The sequence below is a fragment of the Pristis pectinata genome, chromosome 4 (genome assembly GCF_009764475.1).
Source record: "Pristis pectinata isolate sPriPec2 chromosome 4, sPriPec2.1.pri, whole genome shotgun sequence".
Classification (NCBI taxonomy): domain Eukaryota; kingdom Metazoa; phylum Chordata; class Chondrichthyes; order Rhinopristiformes; family Pristidae; genus Pristis; species Pristis pectinata.
In genome coordinates this window covers 95015527-95035020 of record NC_067408.1, presented here as the reverse complement: position 1 = coordinate 95035020, position 19494 = coordinate 95015527, and the positions used below count along the sequence as shown (strand labels likewise).

General features: G+C 39.7%; 1 protein-coding gene across 1 annotated transcript in view; it reads right to left on the bottom strand.

Annotated features, from left to right (window-relative positions):
- LOC127569668 (uncharacterized) overlaps positions 1–19494 on the bottom strand; it is a 114175-nt gene that overhangs the window by 68442 nt on the left and 26239 nt on the right. The window contains exons 10-12 of the mRNA XM_052014469.1: positions 14050–14156; positions 8919–9055; positions 4162–4269 (exon numbers count right to left, since the gene is read on the bottom strand). Of these exons, the coding sequence (XP_051870429.1) occupies positions 4162–4269; positions 8919–9055; positions 14050–14156 (352 nt within the window). The remainder of the gene's footprint in view (positions 1–4161; positions 4270–8918; positions 9056–14049; positions 14157–19494) is intronic.

Sequence of the window (19494 nt, the reverse complement as noted above, 5' to 3'; positions counted from 1 at the left end):
ATGCTTCCTACTTTTCAGTTTGTCCACTCTGGTTTTGGATGGCCCTTGAGGGCCTGAAGGATTTGTCTCACTTAGCCATGGAGCATATTGCAAGTATACCTAATCCTACTATCACCTAACACTCACATATGAAACACTTCAATAATTAAGCAGTGAGAGGTTTCATCCTGTTGTACTTTAAGTCTTTTCTCAGTAACTTTAAGTAATGTAGTCTAACACAATGAACAACCTAGGACCCTCCACTCAAAACCACAGTTCAACTTTTGTTCATTGTCCATCAAAGAAAACACCTGGAATTTCAAATAACATAAATACAGAAAAAGTTCTTTGACCTGAAGCATTAACTGTTTCTCTTTCAACAGATGTAACCTGACCTGCTGAGTATTTCCAGCATTTTGTGTTTTTATTTTTGATTTCCAACATCTGCCTTTTTATTTGATTTTTATTTACCTAAAATTTCAATCCTTGACGTTCACATCAAATTTTATAACAAGCAGTCATAAGAACACAAGAGAATAGATGGAGGTAAACCACGCAGCTCGTCAATCCTGCCTGCATTCAATATGATAATTGCTGATCTGCCCCAGGCCTCATCTACTGTTCTGTGTCAATTTCCCAGAGTATTTGAAGCCTGCTGCTTTCCCCCAACCTCCAATTATACATTAACCCTATTGCTAAATCGCAGAATTCACTGTAGAATTAAGATTCTAACAGAGGTGCTATCCTTGTGAAGACTCTGGTAACAATCTCCAAGTAACCTTTTCTTTGCCTCATTACAGCTGTAGGTAAACATTATACAAGTAGTAATTTCCTTGAAACATCATAACTTCATCTCTAATATTCTTCAAAACAAACATTTCTAGGTCAATGCTCATAAGGACCCTTGTTATATCATAACTGATTTCTTTTGCCAGCCATACTAGTCTTACTGCCAGCCATGAAATTGGGACAAAGGAAGGCAGTATCTAAGCTCATTTGTCAGAACCTGTGTGGTTATTTAAAAAGAGCCAACTCAAAAAAAAACAGAAAATCACTCACATATTATCAAGTTATTACTGAAAGAAAGCTTTGCTCTTGTTGGCCTCATAATCTTCAAAAGCATTTGCTAAATTTCCAGCACAGGAGTGAGCATTATGTTTTCGGAGGTCACTTCTCATGCTTGACATTTAAGACCATCTTCTACTGAAGACAGATTTTTTACAAACAATGGGGGAAGTGTTTGCTCCTGAGACAATGTTACTATTGCTGCTATGCCTCAAAATTTCTTTTTGCTGCACTAATGCTTCCAAGTAGGCTCCAGAATATAGTTGTTTCACTTGGTCCCATTCCATGACCGTCACTTCTGTATCAGGCTGAATAATCTACTGCTCAGTGATCTTCTTCACTCGGGTAAGACCTAAACATAAAATAAAATCTGTGGAGTGCCATAGAGCCTAAAGCCCAGACTTCAAAAGCAAGCTATGGAAAGGACCAGAGGTGACCCTTGTGCATAATGGTTGATCTTGTGGTCACTTTACCACTTTTCAAATCAAATTCAGAATTATCAGTGTTATATATATGGCAGAAATCAAAATCACTGGAACCAATTTGAAAAAAAAAGTAAGGCAAATCAAAAAAAATACAGATGTTGGAAATCTAAAATAAAAACAGAAAATGCTGGAAACAGGTCAGCAAGTCAGGCAGCACTTGTGGAAATATAAGAATTAATATTTCAGGTCTCAAACATGCCCTGACTGCAGGAGATGCAACACCTGCCCTTTCACCTTTTCCCTTCCTACCATTCTGGGACCCATACAGTCTTTCCAGGTGAAGCAGTAATTCACTTGCCTTTCTTCCAGGATAGAGTACTGCATTTGGTGTTCACAATGTGGTCTTCTCTATACTAGGGGAATCAAACAGATTGGATGATCGCTTTTACGGAGAACCACCATTCAGTCCACAGAAGTAACCTGCCATTTTAATTCTTCATCCCTCTTTATCCCTTTGGTTTATCTGTATGTGGTCTCCTGCATTGTTACAATAAGGCCCATAATAATGTCTGTGTGTTTAAGTCACTTCCTTTAGTCCAAAAAAAGGACTTTTGTCTTTCTTTTTGACAAGCCAAAGTCAATTAAGTCAACTATGTATTTAGTGTGAGGTGCACTGTATGAAAGAAGATAGTGTTCAATCTGTTTGAAATGTTATTAGACTGATTTAGTTTAACCTAGGAAGTATTTTCCTCCACTGTCTCACTGCTAATGCGTGGGGTTGTTAGCACAATCTAGCATCAAAATGAGGCCTGTGCAAGTCTGTTGGTTTAGTCTGATTTCTCTACCTATGTTTAGATCATAACCATCCATATGTGCACAAGGGATATGAGGTAGGGCTTAGTTTTCCCTTCCATATCTGCCAAGGATTTGGTTACTGAGCTGCCACACTTTTCAGGGTCCTATGATCTGGTTAATAGCACTTCTACTTGCTCCTGCAGTGGACAGTCTCACTGAGTAACAATTTCTCTTTTCTTGGGACTGCTAAGAAACTCTTGCTTGTTGGTAAGAATCACATTACAAATACACCCTAATCCAGGAAACTGGTTTGGGACATGAAGAAGGGCAGGGAAATTGGTCACTTTCTCAAACTAATCTCCTTTTTTGAAATCTTTTACATTTAGACATTGGTGTTGCTACAATAATTACTTCCTCTAAACTGCAACAAAGAGTATTTGTCATACTGATTACATCTTGATTTAAAGGCTTTGAAAACAATGTGAGGGCAAAAGACCTTAATATAATCATTATTTATTCTTGAGGTAATTTTCAATCATTCTGGGTTTCATGAAGTCAATGAACATTTCAGCTTGGCAGCAGTTCTAGCAGTGGAAGTCACTGAGGTGGGGAATCACTGTACATTGGAGCAAGTCTGCCCAGCAAGTAAAAAAAAGACACTCAGCACTCCAGATTACTACACAGAATAATAAGGCATTCATTTACTTTTAGATATTTTGGGCATCTCAACAGGCAGAGAGATTTCTATCCTATAAACTTCACCTTTTTATTTTAGTTCTTCTTTTGTATTAGAATGTACCTAATCTGTATTAAAATGCTTCCATTAATGGGTATGTAATAAAGAGAATAGCCAAAAAATAACCAAAAGAAATTTGTTTGGAGAAATAAAAAAGTTGGCCTAATTTTGCATGGTGCAGATTCAGATCAATTTGTCCCTTGAACTGCATCTATTTATAATCACCAAGATGTGATGCTACTGTTGGCTCATGTTTTGCTGGAGAAGGGAATCCATTGGTGTCTGCCATTATTTAGACTTGCAGATGGACATCTGAGTTTCAAATATTTTGTGCTTCGCAAGTCCCTGTATTACTGACTGATAATGTCACATAAAGGGAAATCAGATATCTGGCAAAAGCAACTGTGTCTTTCTTCAGCCAAATTAGACTGAATAATTGTAAAATTAAAAACAGAAGGAATTTGAGTGTATGAATCCAAAGTAAAATCAGGTACAGAAAAATGGGGGGAAAAGAAAGAACAGATAAGATATTGAAAAAAAGGGACAGAAATGAAAATCAAGTTAAAAAATTTTGTTACAGCTCCAGAAATGAATACCTTAGGAAATGAGATTGCATTCCTGCAATATTTAATTTTTAACGTCAGAGCATAGGATCAGGAATAATTGGCACTTATTAGAAGGTTAAAAGTGTTCTTACATTTCTGTGTTCAGTTTAGGTTATACCTGCTGTACAAAGACAGTAGCTTCATGACATTCAATATGAATCAATGATAGTCACAAACAATAGGATCCCATTAACTGTGGAACAGCGCAAATCAGTCAGCAACTTTTAGGTATCATTTAAGCATTTATCTTGTCCTTGCCTAAAGTGCAAGTGGCATAAAAATAATGAAGGTCATGTAGCTTACTGATAATGTCTGGTCTAATAAACCTATTTAATTTCATTGTGCGATAATGGCACACTGGAACATCTTAAAGTTTAACTCTCCCAATGGAGAACTTTGTGTGACAGCATCACACATCAGAAATCTGTCTACAAGAGTCAGCAGATATAATTTGTAATCTGCAGCATTTTCCATCTATTCAGTTTTCAACTCATAAAGTTATCATTTCATAATGTTCATGCACCTTTAAGGCTAAACATTCTTTGGAGGTACCTACAACAAAATACTTCATCACTTTCATCAAAGCAGTCATCTGATCCATCACAACGTTGAGACTGTCGGATGCACAGACCAGTGGAGCAGACATAATATCCATTAGGACAAGCTTTAGAAAAAAAAATGAGAATTGAGCTCATTTAATCTGCACAATGTTAACATTGTCCTGGAGGAAATAAATGAAAGAAACAAAGTCATTAAAAGAACAACTCTACCATACGTATAAAGTAACTTTGCCATCAAAGTCAGATTTTGTATGTATCCAACCAAGCAAAATTATTCATGTCAGAAAATGCATGTAATCCTCCATGGCATTTGGATCAGAAACGAATGGTCATAACTTTCCAGTTATGAACTATACTTAATATAGATCCTAGCTATCTTTTGTAGTAGTAAAACAAAGTTCTGTTGCAACTATTTCTTTCAGTTTAAAAACTCTTATTCTGTAATTATATATGAACAAAAAAGTTGTTAAAAAGCAAGGCAAATTCTGGGCATTTCTCTGGAGTAAGCATAATAGTGTCATTCAGTCTCCAAAACACAAGTAAGCTATCAATTACAGAGACGCCAACCTATTGCTTTCAATATGGACATTTTAAAGGGGAGATTTTAACCCCACCCCTTCCTATGCAGGCATGAAGCAGGTAGAAGAGTCTTGCAATAATTATTGCTGCATTCCTGTTTGTTTCCTGCCTACTACTGTATTAATCGCACCAGAAACAAATGAGCACCTTGTGAATAAATGTAAAATAGGGTCCTTTTATGTAATAGCAGCAGTTCCACCCAGCACCAACGAATTGTGCACAAAATAAAAGATTCTTAGTTATATTGTGCCTTTCACAGTCTCAGCCAACATTTTACTTCTGATATGTGACAATTTGCACACAATACCCACCACCAACAACAATGCGATAAAGACCAAAATATCCATTGATGCAACAATACAAATAACTCCCCTTCAAAGTAATGCCATCTGTCTCAGAGGGCAGAGATGGCTCTTTTTTAAAAACCAGTCCTCTGAAAGATGCACCTCCAATTTGGTAGCGCACCTCAGTACTCACTGGGAGTATCCAGCTCAGATTCTCCACTTAGATCTATGGAGAAGGACTTAAAACCACTACTTTCTTACTTGAACCCACTGAGCCACAGCTGACAATTAGGCCTGAAGAATTGGTTTCCAAACACCACTGTTCAAAATGCTTTTGAAAGCATTAAAGATGCACTCACAGAAGAGGTCTGGGCAACATGTGATTTTTTGTTCTTGGAGGTTGCTTATTTCTGACTTAGTTCCTTTCCCTAAACAAAATAACTATTCAATTTTGACAGAAGCTGTACAAGAAGATGATCAATTGCAGTAAATGGCAGATCAAACCAGGAGCAAAAATTAGAGAAGTGAGGAGTGCTGTTCACAGTAGTTTTCCTCCTCTCCACAGACTTTCCAGGCCCAGTGACATTCCCAAATTTGGCTGAGGAACAACACTCAAGGAGGCTGCACATTGCCTCTGCATTTTCCAGATGGACAATGCATGCCGGTGGCAGTGAGAACTGCCACCGTTCTTTCCTTCATCTCAAACATTCCAGAGTCCTACTCTGCAATGCAAAGATAATCCTTTTGATTCCATATGAAATCAAAATAAATATTTACTTTTCCATGATTAGAAGACTAGTTTAGAGGCCTGCACCTACTCCATTTGGAGCAACACAGATTCCCCGAGTTTAAAACAGGCTTTGGTTACTTATTGTATCTACAAAGGTTTTAATATCTTTTGGCAGCCACAATGACCTTAACTGAATGCCCTCCTACCACCCTCTACCTGAAACTTCTGTGAGATTGGCAGGCAAAGTATGGCCTCCACAATACTCCTCAGCCAAAGATGTCACAGATGAGGTGGAGTTAATCATCATTCCCCTCAAAAGCTATGCATCCAACCTGCAGTAACTATCCTCCTTATATCCTTCACCACTACCGTAATCCTGCAGTAAAGATCATTGATGCCATTCAGCCAACTCTCATGAATAATGTGCAGTACTGACAATGTAGTATCAGTAGCTGTTATGAAAAGGCAGCTACTGATTCTGTTGCTGTCCATCTTGAGCTTGGCTAACATCCTGGGATCATGCTGGTTGCTCACTGAGGGACAACTGAAAGAGCAGTTAACATTTGCCATTCCCATTGGGCTGTGGATCAAAACTGCCAGTGATCTAGAGGTGGACAGACTAGAAGGCGTGGATGACACTTTGAATGCCTCTATATTTGGTTATCATGCTCTTTATTATCGAACAAAAGTTGAAGCCCTTAATCAAATTGGCAGTCATGTGTGCATCCAACAAAGCTGCAAAAGCTGATGTGACAAACACTTGGCACATTCACAGCATCCAGCCTATTGTATATTTACATGTAAAAATGTAAACACTGCAAGTAATAATGTGTGGCATTAGCACATACAATAAAGTGTACACTCATGTTCTGATGCTTCTGGAAACTCTAGATATTATAAATTGCACTTAACAATATTGCAGGACTAGTTCACAGATAACGTCCAAGTGCACTACAAAGCTTTCATTACGTTTCAATGAGATCACTTCTTGATCTTCTAAATGTGAGAATGTAGAGGTCTAATCTACTCAAACTCTCCTCACAGAACAGTTCTCTCAACCCAAGAATCAAATCTAGTGAACCTGTGTTGCATCCCCATAGCCAATGCATCCTTGGGTAAGGCTGATCTAAACAAAGGAAGGCTTCCTTACACATATTCTAACCTTCTCACAGTTAACATATCATTTGACTTGCAAAGCAACAGAAAATAGCAGATGCTGGAAATCTGAAACACAAACAGAAAATGCTGGAAATCTGAAACACAAACAGAAAATGCTGGAAATCTGAAACACAAACAGAAAATGCTGGAAACTCTTAGCAGGTCAGGTAGCATCTGATTTTAATCTTCTGTTACTCCTGCATGAATGCCTAAACCCCTCTAAATCCCAGCAGTTACTAATTTCTCATGCAAAAAAAATGCTGGAGGAACTCAGCAAGTCAAGCAGCATCTGTGAGGGAGAAAGGAATTGTTGATGTTTTGGGTTGACACCCTGCATCAGGATTGTGAGTGGAGAGAGAAGATAGCCAGTCTAAAGAGGAGAAGGGAAGGAATGAGACAGGGGTTAGGTGGACTGAGGTGGAGGATGATGTGCAGATGGAGGCAGGTGGGGGAGAGGTAGGGGTGAAGTTGGGAGACAGGAGCAGGTGGAAGCAGACAAGTAAAGAAAAAGGCAGATGAGGGGAAGGGAAGGGTAAAGGTGGACACAGCTGCTGGAAGATGATAAGCGAGAACACAAAGGCTACCAGTGCTAGAATCTGATAAGTAAGGAAGCTGACAATGGAAACCATTAGGGGAGCGATGCCTTATCTTGCAAAAAAAAAGTTCTGCATTTTTACCATTCCTAGCAAAGTGGATAATTTCACATTAACCACATTATAGCCCATCTGCCATCTTTTTGTCCAAACACTTAACTGTGTGCCAGATCATGGAGAGATTGCTCATTTTAGTTTGGGGAAGTTGGGGTGAGGTGGAAGCCAGTGGGTGTGTAGAGATTCCTTCTCCTATTGCCCCAAAAACATTGCAGAGAAAGCATTAATTTGCAGAATTCAATAGTTTTTGCCTCATTTTAGCTCCTCGGTTTCCTGAGTGATGGGAATCCATGTCCACTGGTTTCAAATGTAAGTTAACTTCTAAAATCTGAACATTCACTTACTGAAAATATGGAACTGCTTCTTGAAGGCAGAGTACTCACCTGCCCTCCCAACCCAGTATTCATCTTCAGGGCTGTATTGCTCCAGGTTTGACATTCTTTAGAACTTAACCCCCTCCCACATCTTCCCTGCCACCACCTGCAACTCTCCCTGGGGAAGTGGGTGGAAGAGAGGTACAATTTGAAAATTCACCATAAGACAATAAGTGCTGGATACAGGCAGCATATATGGAGAGAGAAACAAGAGTTAATAGTTTAAATCAATGACCTTTCATCAGAAGTCAGAGCTAATCTAATATCATGTTGTCAGTTTTTGAATGCATCATTGCATGGCAGATCAGATCTCAGGTATTTAAAATAAATACCTAATGTTGACACTCTACAAATATTATTTCTATTTCTTTTTTCCCCTCTAGCTTCTTTTTTTCATTGTATCCATGATGGTGCAAGAGATAACAATACAAAGAATTACAATTCCATTCATTGATTAGTAAACAGAATACAAACCTAAAAAATATTCAATTTTACTTTGCTCTCTGCAGTGAAATAAAGAAATATTCCAGGGAAACTGATAAAGTTCCAAATTAAAAAAAGCCAGGTTCAAGTGGCACATTGCTCTTTGAACAGAACACAAACCACTAAACCCATCACCTAATTCTTAAGCAAAAAAAACAATCTGCTGGAGGAAATCAGCAGGTGGAGCAGAATCTGTGGGGGGAAGAGAATTGTTGGCGTTTTGGGTCGACACCCTGCATCAGGATCTCAACCTGAAACATCAACAATTCTTTTCCTTCCACAGATGCTGCTTGCCCGATCAAGTCCCTCCAATCAGTTTGTTTTTTTGCTCCATATTTCAGCATCTGCAGTCTCATATGTCTCCACCTAACTCTGGATCCACCATGCAGTTACATTTGCAGTTACTGACATTTTGTTTCCATTTTGAGACAGCAAGAAAGCAGCTATTCCACAGTGTACAAGTATATTTAAGATAGTGAATAAGAATATTCTTACGTTGGCTGATGTTGTAGCTGCTGAACTCTGCCAGAAATGCCTTGCTTGCTTGTTTTCCACTGCACTGGAATGTGATACTAACCAGGAAATTAGTTATGTGGAATACTGTCTGGTGGTCTATTTGATAACCACAGTACCTGTATGTAAAACATATTTTGCAATTACACCAACAATGAACAAACCAAAATTTTCAATATTCTATTTAACTTTGATGCTGGATCTTATACAGAGTAAAAGATGTTTTAATTGGTAGAGTAACGGACCTCTTAACTCCCCAAAGCCTAGCTACCATTTATTATGCTAAAGTCAGGAATGTAATGGAATACCATCCACTTGCCTGGATGAGTGCAGCTTCAATAACACTAAGAAGCTTGATACCATATAGGACATAGCAGCCCATTTAATAGGCACCCCATTTCACTTGCAACAATTCACTTGCTTCACCACCGGCACAGAATGCCAGCAGTTTGTACCACCTACAGGATGCACTGCAGCAACTCACCAAGACTCCTTGGACAGCACCTTCCAAACCCATAACCTCTAGCAGCAAGAAGAACAAGAACAGCATGGGAACATCACCACCTGGACGTTGCCCTCCAAGCTACACATAGAACATAGAACAGTACAGCATGGAAACAGGCCTTTCGGTCCACAATGTCTGCACTGAATACGATGCCAAATTAAACTAATCCCTTCTGTCTGTACATGATCCATATCCCTCCATTCCCTGCATATTCACGTGCCTATCTAAAAGCCTCTTATACACCACCATTGTATCTGCTTCCACCATCACCTCTGGCAGCTCATTCCAGACACCTGCCACTCTCTGTGTAAAATATTTGCCCCACATATCTCCTTTAAACAGTCCCCCTCTCATCTTAAAGCTATGCCCTCTAGTATTTGACATTCCTACCCTTTCTGACTGTAAACCCTATCTATTCCTCTCATAATTTTAAATACTTCTTTCAGGTCTCCCCTTAGCCTCCAAAACTCCGGAGAAAACTGTTCAAGTTTGTCCAACATCACCTTAAAGCTAATACCCTCTAATCCAAGCAGTATCCTCTCCAAAGTCTCCACATCCTTCCAGTAATGGGGTGACTAGAGCTGCACACAATACTCCAAGTGCAGCCTAACTATCATTCTGACTTGGAAATACATTGCTGTTCCTCCACCGTTGTGCATCAAAATCCTGGAACTCCCTCCCTAACAGCATTGTGGGTACACCACACCTGAAGTGGTTCAAGAAGGCAGCTGACCACCACCTTCTCAAGGACAATTTCAGATGGGCAATTAAATGCTGGCTCAGCCTGCAAAGCCCACATCCCTTGAACAAATAAAACTAAGGTAACAATATTTTCCACTGAAAATGGAATATCTTCCATTTTTCACAGCACCATTTTTAGAGGTTTGTGAACAAGAAGGGCTAGTGCAATTAATTTGGGCAGTATAGTGGCAGGCACGGTAGTGTAGCGGTTAGCGTAACAGTGTTACAGCGCCAGCAACCCGGGTTCAATTCCAGCCGCTGTCTGTAAGGAGTTTGTACGTTCTCCCCGTGTCTGTGTGGGTTTCCTCTGGGTGCTCCGGTTTCCTCCCACATTCCAAAGACGTACGGGTTAGGAAGTTATGGGCATGCTATGTTGGCGCCGGAAGTGTGGCGACACTTGCGGGCTGCCCCCAGAACACTCTACGCAAAAAAGATGCATTTCACTATGTGTTTCAATGTACATGTGACTAATAAAGAAATCTTACCTTATCTTTATAGAGGGTACAGAAGAGATTTACTACAGTGATTTCAGGGATGAGGGACTTCAGCTTTAGTGGATAGATTGAAGAAGCTGAGATTGTTCTGCTGGAAGTAGAAGGTTTTCTGAAGGGTTTGAGGTATTTAAAGTCATGAAGACTTTAGACAGAGTAGGTAGAAAGAAGTTGTTCCCATTGGCAGAGAGGCAAGGGGTGATTGGAAAAAGAAGCCAAATATGTCATGATGAAAAGGTTGTTTATGCAGTGAGTGCTTAGGGCTAGGAGTGGATTGGAATAGTAGTGGAGGCAGATTAAGTTGTAACATTCAAAAGAGATTTGGGTAAATATTTGAAAGGAATGCATTTGCAAGGCTAATGGGAGTGTATGGGGAGTGGGGCATTCGCTTACAAAAAAACTGATTCACATGCAGAGAGCTGAATGGTCTCTCTCCATGTTGTAATGATTCTGAGATTAATGATTTAGACAAATCTAGGAAGCATAATCAAGAAGTATGGAGAAGATAAAAATGTGCTGTGTTTGACAATGAGAAATAAAGTTATAGTCCTCACTGACCACACATAGACTATATTGTCTGATCAAATGGGCAGAAAATTAGCAAATGCAATAAAGAACTCAAGAAGGGAATTAGGAGAACCAGGAGGGACCATGAAAAATCCTTGGTAAGTAGGATTAAACAGAATCCCAAGGCATTCTATACATAGAGCAAAAGTATAACTAGGAAAAGGGTAGGACCACTCAAGGATAAAGGAGAAGATGTGAGCTTGGAGGCAGAGGAAATGGGCGAGGTCCTAAACAAGTATTTTGCATTGGTATTCACCAAGGAGAAAGGCATGGAGGATAGTGAGGTCAGTGTGGAGCATGTTAATATGCCAGGGCATCTTGAGATAAAGGAAGAGATGGTGTTGGGTCTCTTAAAGAACATTAAGATGGATAAGTCCCCAGGGCCTGATGGGATATACCCCAGGTTATTGAGAGAGGCAAGAGATAAGATTGCTGGGGCCTTTACCAAAACCTTTGTGTCCTCGCTAGCCAATGGCAAGGTCCTGGAGGACTGTCAAGTAGTTAATGTTGTTCATTTGTTCAAGAAGGGAAATAGGGATAATGCTGGAAATTATAGAGTAAGCTGTTGGAGAGGATTCTTTAAGAGAGGATTTATGGGCATTTGGAAAAACATAGCCTGATTAGGGACAATCAGCATGACTGTGTGGGGCAGGTCATGTCTTACCAACTTGATTGAGTTTTTCGAGGTGGTGATGAATGTGATTGATGAAAGTAGAGCAGTGGATGTTGCCCATTTAGATTTTAGTAAGGCATTCGACAACGTCCCTCATGGTAGGCTCATTTAGAAGATTAAGATGCATGGGATCCAGCGTGACTTGGCTGTTTGGATTCAGAATTGGCTTGTCCATAGAAGATGAGGGTAGTGGTCGATGGGTCTTATTCTGGCTGGAGGTCCGTGACTAGTAGTGTTCCACAGGGATCCATACTGGGACCTCTGCTGTTTGTGAAATATATAAATGACTTGGATAAAAATGTGGATGGATAGGTTAGTAATTTTGCAGATGACAATGAATGATGGCATTGTGGCTAGCTTAGACGATTGCCGAAGAATAAAGTCAGATATAGATCAGTTGTAGATATGGATAGAGAAATGGGAAGATGGAGTTTAATTTGAGCAAGTGTGAGGTACTGCACTTTGGGAGATCAAATGTAAAGGAAAAGTACAGAGTTGATGGCAGAACCCTTAACAGCATTGATGTACAGAGAGATCTTAGGGTCCAATTCCGTAGCTTCCTGAAAGTGACCACACAAGTTGATAGGATGGTAAAGAAGGCATATGGCATACTTGCCTTTATTAGTTGAGGCATTGAGTTCAAGAATCAGGAAGTTATGTTGCAGCTTTATAAAACTTTGGTGAGGTCGCATCTGGGGTGCTGCATTCATTTCTGGACACTCCATTATAGGAAGGATGTGGAGGCTTTGGAGAGGGTGCAGTAGCGGTTTACCAGGATGCTGCCTGGATTAGAGACCATGCACTCTAAGAAGTTGGACAAACTAGGGTTGTTTTCTCTGGTGCAGCAGAGGCTAAGAGGAGACCTGATAGAAGTTTATAAAATTATGAGAGGCATAGATAGACAGCTGGTATCTTTTTCTAATCAAAATGTCTAATACTAGAGCGTAAGCATTTAAGATGAGGCGGGAAAGTTCAAAGGAGATGTTCGGGACAAGTTTTTTTTACATAGAGATTGGTGGGTGCCTGGAATATGCTGCCAGGGGTGGTGGTGGAGGCAAATGTGATAGAGATATTTAAGAGACTCTTAGATAGGCATATGAATATGCAGAGAATGGAGAGATATGGACCATGTGCAGGCAGAAGTGATTAGTTTAATTAGATGTCATTAACTTAATTAATTTGGCACAGCATTGTGGGCCTGTTTCTGTGCTGTACTGTTCCATGTTCTGTGTTCAGTCTGGAGAAGTGCAAGGTAATTTATCAGTGAGAGTAAACTAAGCAAGGGAATACACAATGTGTGGTAGAATACAGAAATGTGGAGAAACACGGTAACCTTGCAAAACATGTCCACAGATCCCTGAATGCTGTAGGACAGCTAGATAAGATAGTCAAGGTAGCTTGCAGAATACATTACTGGCTTTGCCAATCTATACAAGAATAGGAAGAACATGTTAAAACAGTATAACATACCAAGCTACAACTGGGTCCTGCATGCAGCTCTAGTCACCCACATTGCAGGGAGAATGTGATAGTGCTATAAAAAAAATAAAGAAGGTGGTTTACAGGGATGTTGTCATGGCTAGATATTTTTAATCAAGGAGGAGGATTGGCTGAGATCAGGATTATTTTCATTATAGTAGGGGAGTCTGAGGAGAGATTCTTTTCAGATGTATAGGAAATACGAAGGACTGAGATGGAGTGAATAGAAAGGATCTATTTCCCTTGGAAGAGAAATGAGTAACTCAGAGGGCATGGAATTAAGGTAGAAGGATCAGAAGGGAAGTGCTTTCACCCAAAGGATAATAGGCATGCTGTACTCAATATCTGAAAGGGTAGTGCAAGCAGAATTCCTCATTCAAAGTACCTGAATAGCTGTAAACTACAAGGCTACAAATGAGAGAGGTGATGTGTGATTAGTTTGAAAAGCTCTTCCTTGGCCAATATTGGCACGAAGGGCCAAGTGGCCTCTTTCAATGCTGTAAATTGCTATGGTTCTATGATAACATATTTCTTATAACTTCTAATGTTTTATGTTAGTGTGTCATCACTGAAGTAACTACAGAAAAGGCAAATAAAAGTTCACTTGCTTACTCTTTTTACATAAGCACAATAGAAATAATAATTTAAAATACTTACATCTTTTCATTTATTTTCCACCATCCATGATCACATCCTTCAAGTCCTTTTTCCTTCAAGGTGTAGTTATGAAATTTCAACGCTAATCCAAAAGAAGGTGCAGAAGTCTGATAAACACACAACACAATATTCATGAAAACAGTTTTTAAGATCTGTTATGGACTCAGTGAAAGTCCCTTTAAGATAGAGAGTGTGTGTGTATGTGTGTGTGGGGCGTGCTTACGTCAATAGAAGATAAAGGACGTAATGACGTGGTTGAAGAAGTAAAAAAAAAGAGAGAGAGAGAAGGGAGAGAGACACCAGCCTGCTTGTTTTCTCTATCGATGGATGAGAAACAATAACTGTGTTTGCCACTGAAATCCATGTATGGAAGTTGGAAGTAATCCGGTGGAGTTCACTTTGTTGCTGACCTGTAGAAGGAAACGGGTATTTGTGTGTGGACGACCACGGTTCGGATGCTTTTCGGGGTGAGGAAGTCACTACCGAGTAAACACTGAAGTGTCGTTTGGGTTCCATCGTGGAACATTTGGATTTCGTATGTACTCTCTCTATGTTTTTCTACATCTACATCTTATCTTCAGACAACGGTGGTTGTTGAAGAAGCCCTTGCTCATGTTTCACCTTATGGCTTGCGGAACTGAACTTTAAGAACCATTCAGGAACTGGGAGTTTTGGACTTTGTCACACACACACACGACGAGTTTAGTTTTGGGGTTAACGTTCGAGGTTTAACATTCTTGAATTCTAACATACTAACATTTTTACTTTTATTTTACGTATTATCATAAGTAGTGATTAATAAAATAGTTTTTAACACTGAATCATGCTCGGTGTGTTTCTTTTGTTGCTGGTTAATGACAAAATTGGGGGCTCGTCCGGGATAGTTCCCAAGGTTAACGAGTGTCGTCTGGGATTGTACCCCAGATTGACGAGATTTGTTCGAGATTCAATCCAAAGATTTTTGAGGGAGGTCTGATAAATTCTTTTTAATTGGCTTGTGTGTGTGGAAACCAGCAGCAATGGATATTAAGGCATTTTTGGAGTCACCAACCCAAAAGGGATTGGAGGTGGCGAAAAAGGATGATTTGATAAAGATTGCTACCAGGCTAAACCTTACAGAAGTAAAGCAGTCTATGAGAAAGGCAGATATTCAGAGATTGATAGCTGGCCATTATGTGGAAAAGAAGGTGTTTGAGAAGGAAGTGTTAAAACAGTTTCCTGGCAGTGAAATAGCAATTTCTGAGGCACAGGTGCAGCTGGCAAAGATAGAAGCTGAACGAGAGCAAAAGAGATTAGAGGCTGAACGAGAGCAAACCCAGTTAAAGATAGAGGCCGAACAAAAGCTAACTCAGATGAAGATAGAGGCTGATCTAGCAATGAAGCAGATGGAGCTGGATAACGAGGAGAAAAAGAGGCAGCATGAGTTACAAATGAAGCGTAGGAGTTCGGAATCTGATTCTGATGATGGTTTTTCAGCCAGCAGGGAGGTTCGATTAGTCCCTCCGTTTGAAGAAGATCAGGTTGATCAGTATTTCCAACATTTTGAAAAGGTTGCTGTGAGTTCAAACTGGCCAAGGAAAGGATGGGCTCTTATGGTACAGAGTGTGATTAAAGGTAAAGCTCAAAAAGCTTATTCTGCTTTGTCTGTTGAGGATGCAGCTGATTATACCAAGGTAAAACAAGCTATTTTGAAGGCCTATGAATTGGTCCCTGAGGCTTATAGACAAAAATTCAGAGACTTGAGGAAATCTGCAGATCAGACTTATATGGAATTTGCCAATGGAAAGAGAATATGTTTTGAACGATGGTGCCTGGCTAAAAATGTAGATGGGGATTATGATAAATTGACAGAATTGATACTGGTGGAAGACTTTAAAAGATGTGTTCCAGCTGAATTAACAACATATTTAAATGAAAAGGCAGTGGAAACTTTACAAGAAACTGCTAGGTTGGCAGATGATTATGCTTTAACCCATAAATCCAAATGGGGACAACCTAAAACCTTTCAAAAGAGTTACAAAGACAATCCAGGTAAACCAGAGATTAAATTAGGAGGTAATCAAAAAGGAAAGGATGAAAAGAAGCCAGGGCTGGAGAAACCTGTTGAGCGTACTTGTTATTACTGTAGGAAACCTGGCCACGTGATATCTAATTGTGCCCTTTTGAAGAAAAAGAAGGAAGCTGGGCCCAATGCTTGCTTTCAGGCAATTAAAAATCAAAAAGGTTTAGGAGATGCTGTTAAAGATCAGTCCTTGCAAGAGGGAAAAGCGGAAAAGTTGGAGGAGGTGAGAAAGGAATTCCGTTCGTATGTATCAGAGGGTTTTGTTTCACTGAATGATGAGTCACCCCAGGTGCCAGTGAAAATTCTTAGAGATACTGGGGCTAGTCAATCTCTCTTGCTGGACAGTGTTTTAAATTTTGGTGAAGAAAGTGACACTGGTGAGGTAAATCTAGTACGAGGCGTTACAGGTGAGACCATGTCTGTCCCTTTTCACAGGGTGATTTTAAAGTCAAAGTTCGTAGAAGGACCAGTCGAGATAGGGATAAGACCTAGTTTGCCAGTGGAAGGAGTTTCTTTGTTATTGGGAAATGACCTTGCAAATGGAGAAAGTGATCCTGTGGTACGGTTAACAACCAAACCAAGGATTGATGAGTCTGAGGATGATTCAGATGTTTACCCATCATGTGCGGTGACTCGAGCTAGAGCTAAAGAATTAGCCAAGACAGACAGTCCGGTGCAGTCTGATGTGGTTCCTTGTGACAGTCCTAAACAGGAAGAAAATTTTGATGCCTTATCTGAGACTTTTCTGTCTTCACTGGGGGATCAACATCCTTACAGTGAGCCTGAATTTAAAGATTTGTCTTTGTCAAGGAAGGATTTTATGGTGGAACAGACAAAGGACCCTGAGTTGACAGAATTGAAAGAAAAAGCACTCTCATGTGAGGAGATTGAAAAGGTGCCAACTGGATACTATGTCAAAAATGGAGTGTTAATGAGGAAATGGAGACCTCCTCATGTTCCTGTTACTGAGGAATGGGAAGTTATTCATCAGGTTGTTGTTCCAAAAGTTTATAGGGATGAGATTTTAAACCTGGCCCATAGTATGCCTTTGGGTGGTCATTTTGGTGTGAATAAAACTGTAGGGAAGATCTTGAAACAATTCTATTGGCCTGGTTTGAGAAAAGATGTGGTGATGTTTTGTCGAACCTGCCACACATGTCAGATGGTAGGTAAACCAAATCAAAAACCCCCTGTGGCTCCTTTGAAGCCAATTCCTGCTTTTGGTGAACCCTTTTCGAAGGTGATTGTGGACTGTGTTGGCCCCTTACCAAAGTCTAAGACTGGAAATCAGTATTTGTTAACCATCATGTGTGCCACTTCTAGATTTCCAGAGGCAATACCCCTTAGAAATATTAAGGCCAAGACGGTGTCAAAGGCTCTTGTAAAATTTTTTACCTTGTTTGGTTTGCCAAAAGAAATCCAATCTGATCAAGGTAGTAATTTTATGTCAAAAATTTTTCAACAAATAGTCTATGAGCTGGGAGCAAAGCAGATTGTATCATCTGCATATCACCCAGAATCTCAAGGAGCTCTGGAGAGATTTCATTCTACTCTCAAAAATATGCTGAAGACTTATTGCTTTGAAAACACCAAGGATTGGGACGAAGGTATCCATTTACTTTTGTTTGCCGTTAGAGAATCGATCCAGGAGTCAATCGGATTTAGTCCTTTTGAGCTTGTGTTTGGACATAGGGTGAGAGGACCTTTGGAGTTGTTGAGAGAGCAATGGGTTAATGAGGAAGTTCACTTGAGTCTGTTGGACTATGTCCAAAAATTTAAAACTCGGTTGGAGAGAGTCTGCCAGCTAGCGAGAGAGAATCTGAAAACAAGCCAGATAAGAATGAAGACATATTTTGATAGACGTGCTCGGCCTAGGACATTCGCAGTGGGGCAAAAGGTGTTGGTATTTTTCCCTAGCCAAAATAATCCCTTACAAGCTCGTTTTTCTGGACCCTATGTTATTGAATCTCGAGTGACTGATCTAACATATATAATCAAAACACCAGATAGACGCAAGAAAACACAACTCTGTCATGTAAACATGCTAAAACCTTATTATGAGAAGGATTCAGTTGTGGCCTTGGTGGATGGTGAAAAGGTTGTTTCTAGAATGCCTGATGTTGATGTTGAGGAAGGCCAATTTAGACCGAATATTGTTCCATCGAAACTGAAAAACCAAAATATCATGGAGAACCTTGAAACGAAGTTGGACCATTTACAAGTTTCACAAAAACAACAGATGAGAGAATTAATTTTAAAATTTAAAAATCTGTTCCCAGATGTTCCAAACAGAACATCGATAATTACCCATGATGTTGATGTTGGGGATGCAAAACCAATCAAACAACACCCATATCGAATGAATGTGGAAAAAAGTAAACTTGTTGATCAGGAACTAAAGTACATGTTGGAAAATGATATTATTAGACATTCTACTTCAAATTGGAGTTCGCCCTGTGTTAGTGTACCTAAACCTGATGGAACTGTTAGATTTTGCACAGATTACAGGAAAGTGAATGCTGTTACAAAGTCAGATGCTTACCCTATTCCTAGGGTGGATGATTGCATAGACAGAGTGGGAAAGGCAAAATTTCTTACAAAGATTGACCTATTAAAAGGGTACTGGTGTGTTCCATTAACAGATAGAGGAAAGGAGATTTCAGCCTTTGTAACCCCTTCTGGATTGTATGAATACAATGTTTTGCCATTTGGAATGAAAAATGCTCCAGCAACATTTCAAAGAATGATTAATTCAGTGATTCATGGGTTAAAACATACAGATGCCTACATTGACGACTTAGTGACTGGAAATGATACTTGGGAAGATCACATCTCTGCGTTAGAAATGTTGTTTGAAAGACTTTCCAAGGCTAACCTTACAGTTAACTTGGCTAAAAGTGAATTTGGCCATGCCACTGTAACGTATCTTGGTTATGTTGTAGGTCAAGGCAAGCAAGCTCCTGTTCAGGCAAAAGTTCAAGCAATATCTGAGTTCCCTATTCCCACAGGTACGAGGACTGTTAGAAGATTTTTGGGAATGGTTGGATATTATCGAAAATTTTGTAAAAATTTTGCTGATATTGCTCTTCCCCTAACTAATCTTCTGAAGAAGGGAGTAAAGTTTGTTTGGACAGATTCTTGTCAAGAAGCATTTGAGAAGCTGAAAGCCATTTTATGCTACGATCCTGTGCTCAGAACACCTGACTTTGAAAAGCCATTTTCATTAGCAGTAGATGCCAGTGATGAAGCTGCAGGAGCTGTGTTGTTGCAGAAGGGTGACCTTGATGATATTGACCATCCTGTAGCTTACTTTTCAAAGAAATTTAATGAGCATCAAAAGAATTATTCCACCATAGAGAAAGAATTACTGTCGCTTGTTTTAG